Raw genomic sequence first — 13,197 nt, 5'->3', positions numbered from 1 at the left:
AACTTAATCTGATAACGTGCCATGAAATCCCCCACTTTGTAAAGTTAGTGAATGCATATGCAGAGGTAAAGCAGGTGAAATTCTCGGTGCTACCCTTCTCCTGATTCTCTCCTTCATGCGTGCTGATGATTTCAGAATGCTGAGTATGTTTTTGAAAAGTAAATGAAAGGAAACTCAGCAGGCATGTAATTAATCAAAAGTCATACTGTCAGTCAGCGCACGAGAGAAACAAAACAAATACTATTGATTATACAGCAAGGAAAAAATGATTCAAATTCTTTAAGGCTCTTGTTTCTTTGTTCCTGAAATACAAGCTGATGTTAACTATTGGATTTTCCAAACAGATTGGCCAACCAACTAATCGGTTGATTAGTTTCTATAACTGAAAGTAGTGTTGACTGTGATTCAGATGGTTTATATTCAATTTTCCTAATAGGTAACCTTAATGTAAGACGAACACAAAAGTGTTGTTCAACAAAGAAAAATATATAATTGTTATTATGGTTCTGTAAGATGTTTATTGAACATTTATCTCTGGTGCTAGCGCTTTGGAATGGTCATTACGTTTTCCACCACAGGAAAGTCGTTCTGAGCACGTTGAACTTCCCAGTTTCTTGGTACCATGACTAGCTTGGTTTCTTTTCCGTTAGCTTCAAGAGAAAGGAAGAAAAATAGAGACTGGTGAAGAAACACCTGTTTATAGCTGCTGTAACGTAAGTGATAACAGGAACTAACTTTTCTCGTGAACATTCCACAACCTGTACTGTAACTAAACGGTTAAAAAGCTCAACATGTCATTCATTAGTCAATTAAAAAGTGTGATCTAGGAATATGAGGTATAAAACACTTCGGAATGTGTTATTGCACAATCAGCTTTGGGGTCCGCTCTCTCGTTGATTACTTTTCCTATAACAGCATACCTTATGATTTAGATTTTCCACACTCAGCAAAATGAATTCTTTTTTTATTTTTCATAATCAGGCCACCTTGGCGTATCATACAGCATCTCTAACTGCATGCAGGGCATGCTGTGTCATTTCATAATCCAGATATACAATGCTGTTGTTTTAAAAACTGCAGTTGTCCTTTTCCTAATTGCAGCTCTGGCTCCACCTCAGCTTTGACCAGTATAAAGCGCTTAGTGAAGATGAGTGAATGAATATATAGCCACATAATTGCAATGGGATATTCTGTCTCCATCTTTAATCTTAATTGCCTGCTTGCTGGCCATTAAAAATCATTTCACTGGTGTTTGCGGTCTGCGTCTTCACCAGTATGGTTATCACATGCTCGGCTCCTTGAGAAGTACAACGCCGGCTAATAGTACAGCACGCAGTAAAAACTGAGCACCCCATACAGTTCTAATCTGTTAAAGGAAACCCTGCAGCTTTGCTCCAAACCCTAACAAACTGCTGGCAAGCACATGGTTTGCACAGTCAGATTCGCGTCTGCTAAACGCTGTTTAATAGCGGCTGCTGTTGTTAATAAGCATCTACTCATTAGGGTTCACAGGAGGCCAGAGGAAGTCAGCCAGCAACGGCTCTACCCTGAAAGAGCAGGACTATAATTTATCACGGCTCTGCCAATAAGCATCAGCATTTGCTTGGGGTAGAACCATGTTTGATTTGAACCGCCTCTCCCTTTCTCTCTCAGTTAGTCTCAACTCTAAAAGCTGTCGATGACACCAGGGAAGCAAAGACGAGCACATTGATGCTCAAGACAGGCCTGGATTAAAGTTGTCATTTAAATGATACTTAGCGCCGAATCACCTGTGTTTGGCCCGAGGGCTTCCAGGTTGGACTGGGGTGTTTGTGTGTCCAAGTGCGTGTGTTCTTAAGGTAGGTTTGTCTCTGTATTTGTGCATTTCCAATTAGACCAACCCGCCCCTTCCCCAGCTACCTACAGACCATTGCTGGGTTTTTCAGACGCACAAACCGTTGCAGATGTGCTTGGCTTTTTTCTGCCTGCTTTGTGCTGTGCAGGGCTGCTGCTGTGGTTGTTGTGTGGGATTTAGGGAAGATAAATAGTTTCCCTAGTCAGAAGGAGTGTAATTATTCCTCCCTTGTTTGCGGGGCTGTGGAATTTGAGATGGAAATGCAGCCTGTCTTCTCAACAGGCTCCTGCAGTTGTAAATGTAAATGTACATTTTCACAAGAGCTCAGTGACACTACATATACATACAGTTTAATTGCACAGTTGAAGCTAATGTGCATAATATCATTAAATATATAATTAATTGTAATTCAATTTCAGGTTGACTTATTGTTAGCTTTTTAATTCTTTTAGAATTGTTCGTTTTGCGATAATTGGCAGTTACTTAACAAAAAATCAGTAATATAATCTGCAATTTGCTCTATACTGTTTATATATAAAATATGCACGCCATGGATCAGCTCATTCTATAATGATACAACAGCAACTTCACATCCATCATAGAAAGCAGATTATGTAGTGTGAGTACTCTAAAATGTGCACTCACTCAGTTTTAACTGAAAGAGAACAGACAAAAATATACAGTGTAATTAAGCAGGGAAGTGCATCTGCACTATGAGGAGAGTATTCTATTAGCCCACTGCTGCCACTGTGACTGGGACACACACTACTGCTGAGTGTGCCAGTGCATGAGCTACCAAGCTAATTATTGCAGACTTCCTGAAACCTGCTCACGCATGTACTTGGTAAAAAAACCCAGGACAAGAATCCTGGGAACACTGGAAAATATGAAATGCATGTCTTTAATCTTTAAAAAAAAAAAAAAAGCACAGGCGTTTTTGTCCCTCAAGGTGCCCTCTTTTTTATTTGTTTGTTTTCTTGGTGTATTTTTTTTCTTTTCTCGCATGCAGGCGCTGAGCGTTCACTGGGGGTTAAGTTTGCGTAAATGCAGCGATAGGAAAATTGCTCAAACTGAGTTGGAATAACAGGCTTAGATTGCGGGGAGGTGCCAAAGGGGGGGTCGGCGTCTGCATGACACGAAGAACAATAAACACGATCCACATGGGAAGAGGCGGACGGCAGTCGAAGTCCAAGCTGTTGCGCTTGGAAATGGCTTCCAGACCAGGGCCTGCTAACACAAAGGACCATTCTGAAATGTGCACACACACACGCACACACACACACGCACATGCACACACGTCGTCTCCAGGATTGTTCTAGTCAGTCTATTATAAACACCAGCACAGTTCTGTCATGTGTTGCCGCAGACCACTGTGACTAAACTGACCTGCACACAAACCCCCTCTCCCCATCAAACACTGTCAGAACAAAAAATCCAAACACTAACACACCAAAGCACTGTAGGATCTGTGTTGTTTGCCTTAGATGAGACTTTAAACATAACAGCACATACCTAGAAATGAAATTAGTCCTGATATGTGAAAAGTTAGTGTTATTAACCCGCTGTGTTTGTGTTTAACAAACTTGTCTGGGTCATCGGTTAATTGTTGAATAAATTCTGCAATTCTGTTTGCCTTGGTTATGAGTCAACAAAAAAGGAGAAAGTCTCAGCTGCTGTAATGTAGAGCGAAATCCGCATGATATAAACAGATTTGCACTTCTGCGTCAACCGGCAGTGCTTGTCAAATTTCTGTTCTATAGTGTTTGCACTGGGAGGGAATCCAGACTGCAAGCATGATGAATGGAAGATCCCAGAGTGCAGCGCACACCAGAGAGGATGTGAATATTTGCCTTGTTGCACTCCAATACCTCTGTCTCTCATTTTCTCTCGCTTGCAATCTTTGCTCTGTAATTTGTTGTAAAGCGTGTGGCATGGACTAACAAACAGCTGGAGCGAATTTTACCGAGGACAGACTAGGTGGTCACAGAAAGGAACTCTTACTCACTTCACATTCCTATCTGAGAATCACTCCAGCTGCCTCACATGTTCCTGTGTAATATGTAGATAGTGTTTGTCAGACCGTTCCAGCACATTACATTCGTTCATGAGGTGTGCCTTATTGGAGGCCAGCAGCCACAAATGCTCTCATATCACTTAGCCAGAACACAGACTTCTCAGGCCTGATTTTATGACCTTTAATGGCTTTAATGACTCTTTGGCTCCTTGATTGCAAACATCAAATAGCGTAATAAATTGTTGGTTCTGTCTTATCAGATCCACTTGTTTGGTTCTTGACCTCTTGTGGTGCAGATGCTTCCTGCTCGAGACTTTGAAAGCGGGGCCCAGTTACAGGCAAACGTTTACTAAAGGAAGTCATAAAGCCTAGAAGAGATGGAGCACATTGCAGGCTCTGGCGCGTCTGATGCATCGGTAAATCAGGCCATTTCAGACCCCTGGGAGAATGGCCCTGGTTGAAAAGTTCACAGCGAGGATCTCCATTCTTCTTTTAAACACGCTGAACGCAAACAGTTTTGCTTGATGAATTAATGTCCGATGGGTTTTTGGTGACCAAATGGCACACCAACCTCTAGAGGAACTTCAAAGTCGGCTCTGAGAGTTTAGTCTGAAAGTCTAATTGATCAATCACCACCATGTGTTCCTAGTTGTCAGAAGAGCAAGCAGTTGAGAGTTTGCAGGAGCTGGTCTATATGGGATTCAGAAACTATGACATACTTTTTTTTTTTTTTTTTTTCTTTACCCCATTTTCTCCCAATTTGTTCATTTGCCAATTCCCACCCCTATCACAAGCCAGCTGCCAACCAGGAAGGGTGGAGACTAACACTTGCTACCTGAGATGCGTGAAGCTCTTTTTGAAGTGTTACACATGCTATGTAACACACTCAGAAGAAAGCTTATCTGCCCTCTCCTGCATACATGACCTCACAGACGCCCACGATTGGCTAGTGTCAGAGTGACTGACAGGGGAGGGAGTAAGACCATCCCTCCCACCCATAGAGCACAGCCAATTTTGCTTCCTTGGCTCTTGGCCACAGATGGCTGTAGATAATTACTTTCCTCAACCACCTTGTAGTCATTTTATCTCACGCTATCTTGTGTTTTCATCTCTGTCTTCCTGTAAGATTGAGGATTGAGGATTGGGGTTGTTGATAGTGTAGCTATCGATTTCTGTTTGGGGGAAGTTGATACCCTGAAGATGGGAAGTAAACATCATGTTAGTGAGTGTTTGTGTCCTAATGGCTGAGAATTGAGGAAATTGTTTGGAGAAACTGATCCTAAATCAGAATAAGAGGACCATCGTGTGACGAGCTTACCGAATCCAGCTCGCGTATCCATGTGCAATAGCTCTTTCTTAATGCACTGAGCTCTTTTATTGATATTTTCATCTGTCATATCACTCTCCTTCCTACCCAGCTCCTCCTCCATCAACCAGCCATCATTCGCAAGGTCGTTATTTTCTTTTTCTTTTTTACTCAGCCACACATCTCGATCAGAAGGAATCGCTCAGACTTTGTGAATGTCAACGCATTTGGCAGCCTCCAGTGCCTTTATCGCCAGGAAAAGGCACTGCTATTGATTTATTCAGACATAATGCATATTAGGAATCCAAAAGACAAATGTTAGACACTCACAACTTGCCATAATGATATGTGGTAGCTATTAGTGCACTCATAACACATGTTTTTGTGGCAAGATGATTAAATTTTTACCACAGAGTTACATCAAGATCTTCCAGAATGTTCCGGAAAGTTTTTTTCTTTGTATGTTTGCATCTTTGTCTTAAGCCCCTGTCACAAGAAGTAATCACACTGTAAGCACTTTCTCATACAAAAAGAAAGCCTGAGCGGATAAAAGAGAGACCAGAGTATCACCCCTGCACTAGTGCTTACAAAAATATTCTTTTGAACACAGAGGCTAAAGTAATAGCGTGAGCTCTCTGTAGAAGTGATATAAAGTGTTCTTTTCTAAAAGTGCTGGACATTAGAGACAGGTTCTTATATTTTATTTAGACTTTTTTTTCCCCCCCTCCACCCTGATGCCAGTGCGCTGGATGCCTGGCAAGCAAGCCGTCAGTGATCGTGTGGGTTTCAAGAGTGCCAGAGATGGAGAAGTGAAAAAAAGTGACATGTTGAAGGGAATAGGAGGGGGGAAAGAAATAAAAAAAAAAAAAAAAGAAATGCACACTCTGAAAAGGAGAGAAGGATTGATCTCTGGGTAGCAGCGATAAGGGAGAGAGACGTTTAAAGAAGGCAGCTGGAGTTTGGTCCTCTACAGCCCTTTGACAGTAATTCCACACCCAGATTACCGGTCATTTGATACCAAGCCATACTCCAAGGCCCTACCCAAATAGTAATTGAGTGATGGCCTACACTTACCACTGTCATCTGGTCCACATGCACCCATGGAATGATGCCGATTAATTCAAATCTCTTTGTCAGAACACAGATGCAGCTCAGTTTTGATGAGATCATATCTCGAGGGTAAAACGGACCTCACAGGACCTTAGAGAATGCACACTTGGGTCACTTCTGGACCAGAATTAAGACGCTGCAGGACAATTATGTATGGTTGGTTGCATTAGGGCCATTTTTGGCTGAAAATTCCATGAAACTCTTAACTGTGGCTGGTTACATTTGGGGCACTTCTGGCACACGATATTCTTTCCATTGCCGTAACTGACCCTTATATTCCTAAACCCATTCCATATTTGGCCTGAAGTCATCTGTTGTCTGGGCACTCCTCCCTCTCTGCCCCTTTACACCCCCCCCCCTGCCCTTTGCCTCTTTCAGTGTGCTGTTCTTATAAACAAAGACTTAATCCTGTAGCATTAAGAGTGGGCTGGTCTCTATTGTGGCACCATTGTTTTTATAAGATTTGGATTTACGCTTTCAACAGACAAAAGAACAAGTCAGAGTTGGAAGAGGGGTTTTGTCTGTCGGTGTGTATCACTTACGTATTTTCAAATATTTGGTATTTCGCATTCATTTTTCGTCAGTGCAAATATGCAGAATTTTTGCTTACCTTATTAAGTCCAATTTGATATTTGATTTTTGTTAGTGGAGCAGGAGTGCAGTCCTTCCTGACAGGCTTTTCCTATCCTCCTAGGCTAAAGGCATCAAGTATGGAGCAAGTCTGTCAGCTGTGTTGTTAACAAGCTATTTGAGATCCCTCCATTGGGGCTGTCACGTCTCATTCACATAAAGCTCTCGAGGCAGGCGAGATAAGAATGCTTCCTCCAAAGAGAACTTGACTCATCACTTTTCCCATCTGCAAAATGGTGTTAAAATGTAATACAAACCAAAGACTAAGAATAGTCTCAAGATATAGAGTAGATCTAAATCTATACGTGGAGTCATTTGAGCTATAGTTTTAGCAAATCGGGAGCAGTTCTTTTAGCCAGCTCATGGCACCATGCAGGTGCTCAATTTGTATCTAAATCGGCCTGGCCAGCAAACTCATTTCAGCTGAGGCAGCCATGAGCTGGACCTTGTGAAAGCACTTAATGAAGCTGCTCTCACTCTGTGAACCCCTGTCAATCTCTGCCTGTCCCATGCTGCTTGGTCATTCCAGTCAGTCCCTCTTCAGCAGCACTGGCTCACATTATCCAATCGCAGGGCCCACTGACAATATCTCCCGCATAATTGACACATGCCATCAGCTATTTTCGCTTGCACGATGAGATCATTTTGTCGTTCCTCAAAGTCTGCTTCATAGGCTAGGGGTGTTAAACTGGGAAAAATGGATTCGTGTCAGCTGGAACCTGTCTTCCATGTCCTTTTGTTTGTATATCTATTACTTATTCTCCACAGAAACATGAATTCTCTTTGTTTTTTGTTTTTTTTTAGATTTGTACGCGGTGAGTACACAGTGGAGGTGGCCATCAACGACTACCTGGACATCTACTGTCCGCACTACGAGACGCCACTCCCGCCCGAGCGCATGGAGCGCTACATCCTCTACATGGTTAGCTACGACAGCTACATCACCTGCAACCACCTTATCAGAGGCTTCAAGCGCTGGGAGTGCAATCGGCCACTGAGCCCCAGTGGGCCACTCAAGTTCTCAGAGAAGTTCCAACTCTTTACACCCTTCTCGCTGGGCTTCGAGTTCCGCCCAGGACACGAATACTACTACATCTGTGAGTAGCTCATTGCATCTTAACACTCTTCACCCAAAGCCCCAGACCAGGTGTAGCCGTCACCCCAGGGGCTAATCATCTGCTCTCGGGTTACAGGAACCAGGGTCCAGGGGGCAAAAGGGAAGGTCTGCTGGGTGCGCAGGTTTCATAATGTGGGTTTTACTGTGTTGCATAATCAGTAACATGTGCCACAGCGATCCATACGTGTATCTGTTATTGTGACAGACCTTGTGGGCTGCTGTCTGAAATAATAAATGTTAAAGAGAAATAATACAGTAAGATCTGTTACCAATGACCCATGAACATTAAACAGACTTGCTGGGATTTTGGACATTCCAGAAATTACAAAGCTGTTTTCTATATATCTTTTTGTTATGTTTGCCTGATGCTCTTTTCTGAAGGACAGTTTAAATTGCGAGCTACACAGACAGTGGGAGTTTTATTTAATAGGCTATGCTCTATAGTTTTATTTGGGTTGCATGCCACCGTCCTCTACAGCCGAACCGTTTAATACCCCTGAACAGTTGTTTGCATTGCTATCTCCATTTCCAGCAGTCTTCACCTTCATTCACTTTGACACATGAGACATTTACGCTGCGCATACTACTGCCGATTGTGTTTATTCAAAATGTGACATAAATCAAGGTGAGCTGGGGCAGAGAGTTCATCTCCACCCTCTGGACCTCCCTTGGTCAGATTTTGCCTGACCCTCCTCTTCCATTTTGCTCTGCTTCAAAGCTCTCCTCTTGATGAAAATGTCAATTTGTCAAACACTACATACGCCATTAGCTCAGCACTTAGCCGTACAGGGCTAGATGGGTGCAAACCAGTTACGGACGCCATCAAGCGGAACGCTCTCCAAATTATGCTGATTGGCCAAATCATATTTAGCCATTGGGGAGGTTCCTGATGGGAGTAATTGTGTCTCCGGCACCCTCGAGTCTGCTGTCATTACCATTTTTTGGACAGGAACAGCTAAAAGCCATTAACCTGAGGGGTATGTGGCGCTGGACACCGCTCACTGTTGATTCTTCGTCCTCCAGATGCTCCATGCTCAGCGTGCCAAGGTCACAGCGGGTACGCCCCTCTGCCTGCTCCATCCTCAACCTGCAATCTCTCAGGGCTTGTGAAGGGGAGAATTTGCCAGGGTGAATCTGTCCCAGTTTTGCTAATGGCCCAGGCGAAAGGTGTCCTTTGGCCTGATAAAAAGGGCTCCCGCTGGGCCAAGGCAAAAGGGAAAAGCTTAGGGCAGCATGCCCGATGCATTAATGAGGCAATTTCAACTCTTTTCTTTTTTTTATTTTGTTTTTTTGTTTTGTGCATCCACCTTTTTTCCATGTTTTTGTTCCAACCTAAGAGGATTTGAGAGGACAGTGAAGTTCATGTGTAAAGAAAGCAAAACCGAATATGGCATTTCATCTTAAATGAATGCAGCTCATTAACTGGAATGGTATGATTCCTTTGTCCCTGCTCCTGTTTGTCGCTGCCTGTCCCATGTATCTAGAGAGCCACCGATAGGCCGGTGAAGCACAGACAGAGGTGATGCTCAACTTATGGCTCTGCAGTGAAAATAGCGCATTATGTGTCACGACACTTGATCCTAAAAGCACCACTGTACAAATGGCTCATTTGAGGACTAAAAGCACATTTATTATCATCACTGGCTATGCGGTCATTTGCGGAAGCTCAGTGCCATCTGTTGTCCTTAATAACCAAAAAGCTTCGAGGCTGGAAATGCACATCTTTTAATGCTCTGCTGTGTGCAATTGGGAAAATCCAAGGACATGTACAATGTGGCTGTGCTGAAACCGGCCCCTTGAGAAATAACGTTACGAAATATTTGATATATCTCATTAAATACACTACTTACATAACATACCTAAACACGGAATAGCAAATAGCACAGTAACACTTTAGCCCAGGCCCAGTTCTACCTCAAGCTGACAAAACTGTCTGTCTCACCACTCCATATTTCACTGCTTATTATCTTCCCAGTGATAGAAAGCTATTTTGACTGGGGGAAAAAGCAGTGGGTTTTGCACAAATTGTCCACCCCCTCAACCAGCAGGGTGTCACAGAACTTATTCCCCTCCATGGGATGTTGTCAGTCCTGGAAAGAGGAGAGGCGGGAGATGGAGAGGGTGAACAACAAAGGAAGAAAGACAGAAGGTTCTAGGTTTTTTGGGATTCAGGAGCAGGGGATTCTTCTGCGTGTCCTGAGCCGGTTTTAATGCCCTCCGCCTGCTGCTCAGTGCCGGGGCCTGGCTTTGTGTGCCCTTTGTCCCCGACAGCAGCCTGGGCAGGGAAGTACTTATGCTGCCTATTCAGCACGCTCTCCCCCTCAGAGAAGTGTTTGGCTACTACCAATATTGTAGCTGTCATGGCCCCTGGGGTTATGGGGTGAAAAGGGCTGCCTAAGAGGAATAGGGAGTAGGCAAAAGGAGGCTTAGCTTGGTTATCCTCAAACAAAAGAGCTTGTCCATCACCCCAGGACTTGGACCCAGCCTAAGTGTCTGAGAGGGCGAATGGTAACTGTGGCAGTCTGACACGGCACTGCGCATACACACCCAGATCCACAAAGATGCATAACGCCCCTCTTGTAATTATGCATTACCCATATTTCCATATTTAGAAAAAAAGTTTGCAAAAGAAAATGCTAAACATTGGGTGTTTCCATCAGCGTCTGTTATGCAAATACTCTGAAAAGGGTGTGACAAGATTATAAACAAAAAAGCACCAGCTAAAGCATAAACAAGCCTGGACAGACTTGAATTAATTCTTAGTAGTAAAATTCATTCGTATTGCCTATGCTATAGTCATTATTTGTGTGTGAGTGTGTGTGTGTGTGTGTGTGTGTGTGTGTGTGTGTGTGTGTGTGATCATTTCTATTCAGGTTTCATGCAAAAACTAAAAATTTGCATGCACACATACTCCACTAACTCAAACTGTGTATCTCATTTTATAGTCATTTAGCACACATACACACGCACGCATGCGCACACGTGCGCACACACACACACACACACACACAAACACAAACACACCCACACACACTTGTGTCATTTCAGAACATCTCATATATTAAATATATTGCATGTATTTTACTAACTACCTATGTGTAGTAATGTGTAATTTTCTACACCTAATCCTAAATCTAACCCTAACCTTCAACTCAAAAAGAAACAAAAAGAAATATTAGACTTTCAGTTTTGAAAAAAGAAGCATGTAACTTTTATAAAAAGCACTTTATGTTGTCAGGAATATATTACTGCTCTTGGCAAAGTTAGCAGTTATTTTTGGCTTTTCCTACATAGTCAGGACATTTTGCTCTTGACGGTTCTCACACACACACACACACACACACACACACACACACACACAGTCTTATTATCCTTATAAGAACTTTGCATTGACATACCAAAATCTAACCTTAACTTTAACCTCAGTAACCAAAATAAAACTTTCTGGATCTTTTGGGTTTTTTTTTTTTCTTTTTCAAAAAAATATAAACTGCAGTGTTATTTTTTTTTTTAAATTGTTTCCTTGTGGGGAACAGCCACAGGGTCAAAGCTGTCAGATTTTTGTCTTTGTGGGGACAGAAAGACTGGTGCTCACTTGGAGAGATCAGCTCGGGGTTATAAGGTTATAAGATCCAGCGTGAAGTGCCGTCAAGCAGCTGTGATCAGTCATCACTCTGAACTGCTCATTTTCACTTTCATTTCATTGTATATTTTTATAATTATTCACGTTTATGTGGTATGAGTATGTTTAAATCAATTTTATGTATATGTTTTTTTTTTCAAATCACGAAAGAATATTTTTACCAGTGATCAACAATAGGGGATTACATGGGTATAAATGTAGGTGTATTTTTCCTTTTATTTTAGGTTTCTTTCACCGATTCTGTGTGAGTTCACACGAGAGCACCTGTTGCGGAGAAATATAGCCACAACAGCCCTTTATTGTGAAAGCCATGAGAACAGCAGGAACAGAGGAATTTTTATGGAATAAAAGCTGTGCCGTGGCAGCCATGTGTAGTCTTTCATTTTCTATTCTTAAAAAAAAAGATTTCTTGGTAAAAACACATTATCCAGAAGATGAGAGAGTAAAAAAGTCTTATGCAAGTTGGTCCTCAGTATGTGTCTACCGCTGATGTTATCACTGGAGGTGCATGGAGCGCAAGTATGTTTCACAAAGCCATATGGTGTGCGTGTGCGAGACATAAAATGTGTGTGTGTGCAGCCATATGGGTCTCCAGACGAGCGATGACGATTTGTTCTTTACACTCGAGTCACAAAGTTCCGATAGTTAGCATGATGAACTGGAATAGCTCAATGCCAGAAACATCTGAGAGCTGATTTTTTTTTTTTTTTTTTTTTTACCCACTGTGCACGTTTGGTAAAGATTTTCGCCTTGTTGCTTAAACTTGTGTAAACAATGTTGTCAACTAAGTATTAATGGCTCTGCCTTTTAGTATACTTTCAGCTGAGCACAGTGGATTTTTCACTGTAGCTTTTTGTTTATGAAGTCGTTTTCAGCCGTAATCTGTATCTGTCACTCTGTTTCTCCACAGCGTCTCCACATCCAAACCTTGCTGGAAAGCCTTGCTTGAAGCTCAGAGTGTATGTCAAGCCTACAAGTGAGTAATATCCATGAATCTACAAGGCTTTAATGCCCTGTGATGTTTTTTTTCTGTCAGTCAGTGTTATTTATGCTGCAGGCCTGATGATATGAAACACAAGTTCCCGGGTTCTTGCACCTCCATCCAAATCATCCATGTCTCGTCCGACTTAGACTTGATTTATTTGCTTGCACCTTGATCCATGGCCATTTATATGAAGAATCTCCATCCATGCTTTATGGTCTGAGTTCTCGAGAGCGCAGTTGTAACTCCACAAATATAATAATGCTCCTCGGGGCAGATTCTGTAGCAAGCTATTTATCTGACAAGGGCCGGATAATGATCAGAAAGCCCTGACCCTTCCACTAATCATCCCACGGAGGAGCAGCGAGAAGGTTTCCAACCTCTCTTGTATACAGAATCTTCCAGAAGGTGCTCTGTTAGTTTAACCCTGGCTGAACACGCTACCTAGTGACACACACCTCGTGACCTATGTTTTATGAGGTTCTGTGTCTACGTTTTGACATTCCAGCTAGCAAAATATTTATATTTACAGCTCATGTACAGTTACGTTATTGAAATTCT

General features: G+C 42.5%; 1 protein-coding gene across 1 annotated transcript in view; it reads left to right on the top strand.

Moving 5' to 3' along the window:
* Positions 1–13,197, top strand: part of LOC113539728 (ephrin-A2) — a 113,817-nt gene that overhangs the window by 96,838 nt on the left and 3,782 nt on the right. Inside the window, exons 2-3 of the mRNA XM_026935765.3 lie at positions 7,699–7,991; positions 12,565–12,630. Coding sequence (XP_026791566.1) covers positions 7,699–7,991; positions 12,565–12,630 — 359 coding nt within the window. The remainder of the gene's footprint in view (positions 1–7,698; positions 7,992–12,564; positions 12,631–13,197) is intronic.

This window comes from Pangasianodon hypophthalmus, chromosome 11 (genome assembly GCF_027358585.1).
Source record: "Pangasianodon hypophthalmus isolate fPanHyp1 chromosome 11, fPanHyp1.pri, whole genome shotgun sequence".
Lineage (NCBI taxonomy): Eukaryota > Metazoa > Chordata > Actinopteri > Siluriformes > Pangasiidae > Pangasianodon > Pangasianodon hypophthalmus.
The sequence above is the reverse complement of the archived record's forward strand: the minus strand, read 5'-3'. Positions and strand labels throughout refer to the sequence as shown.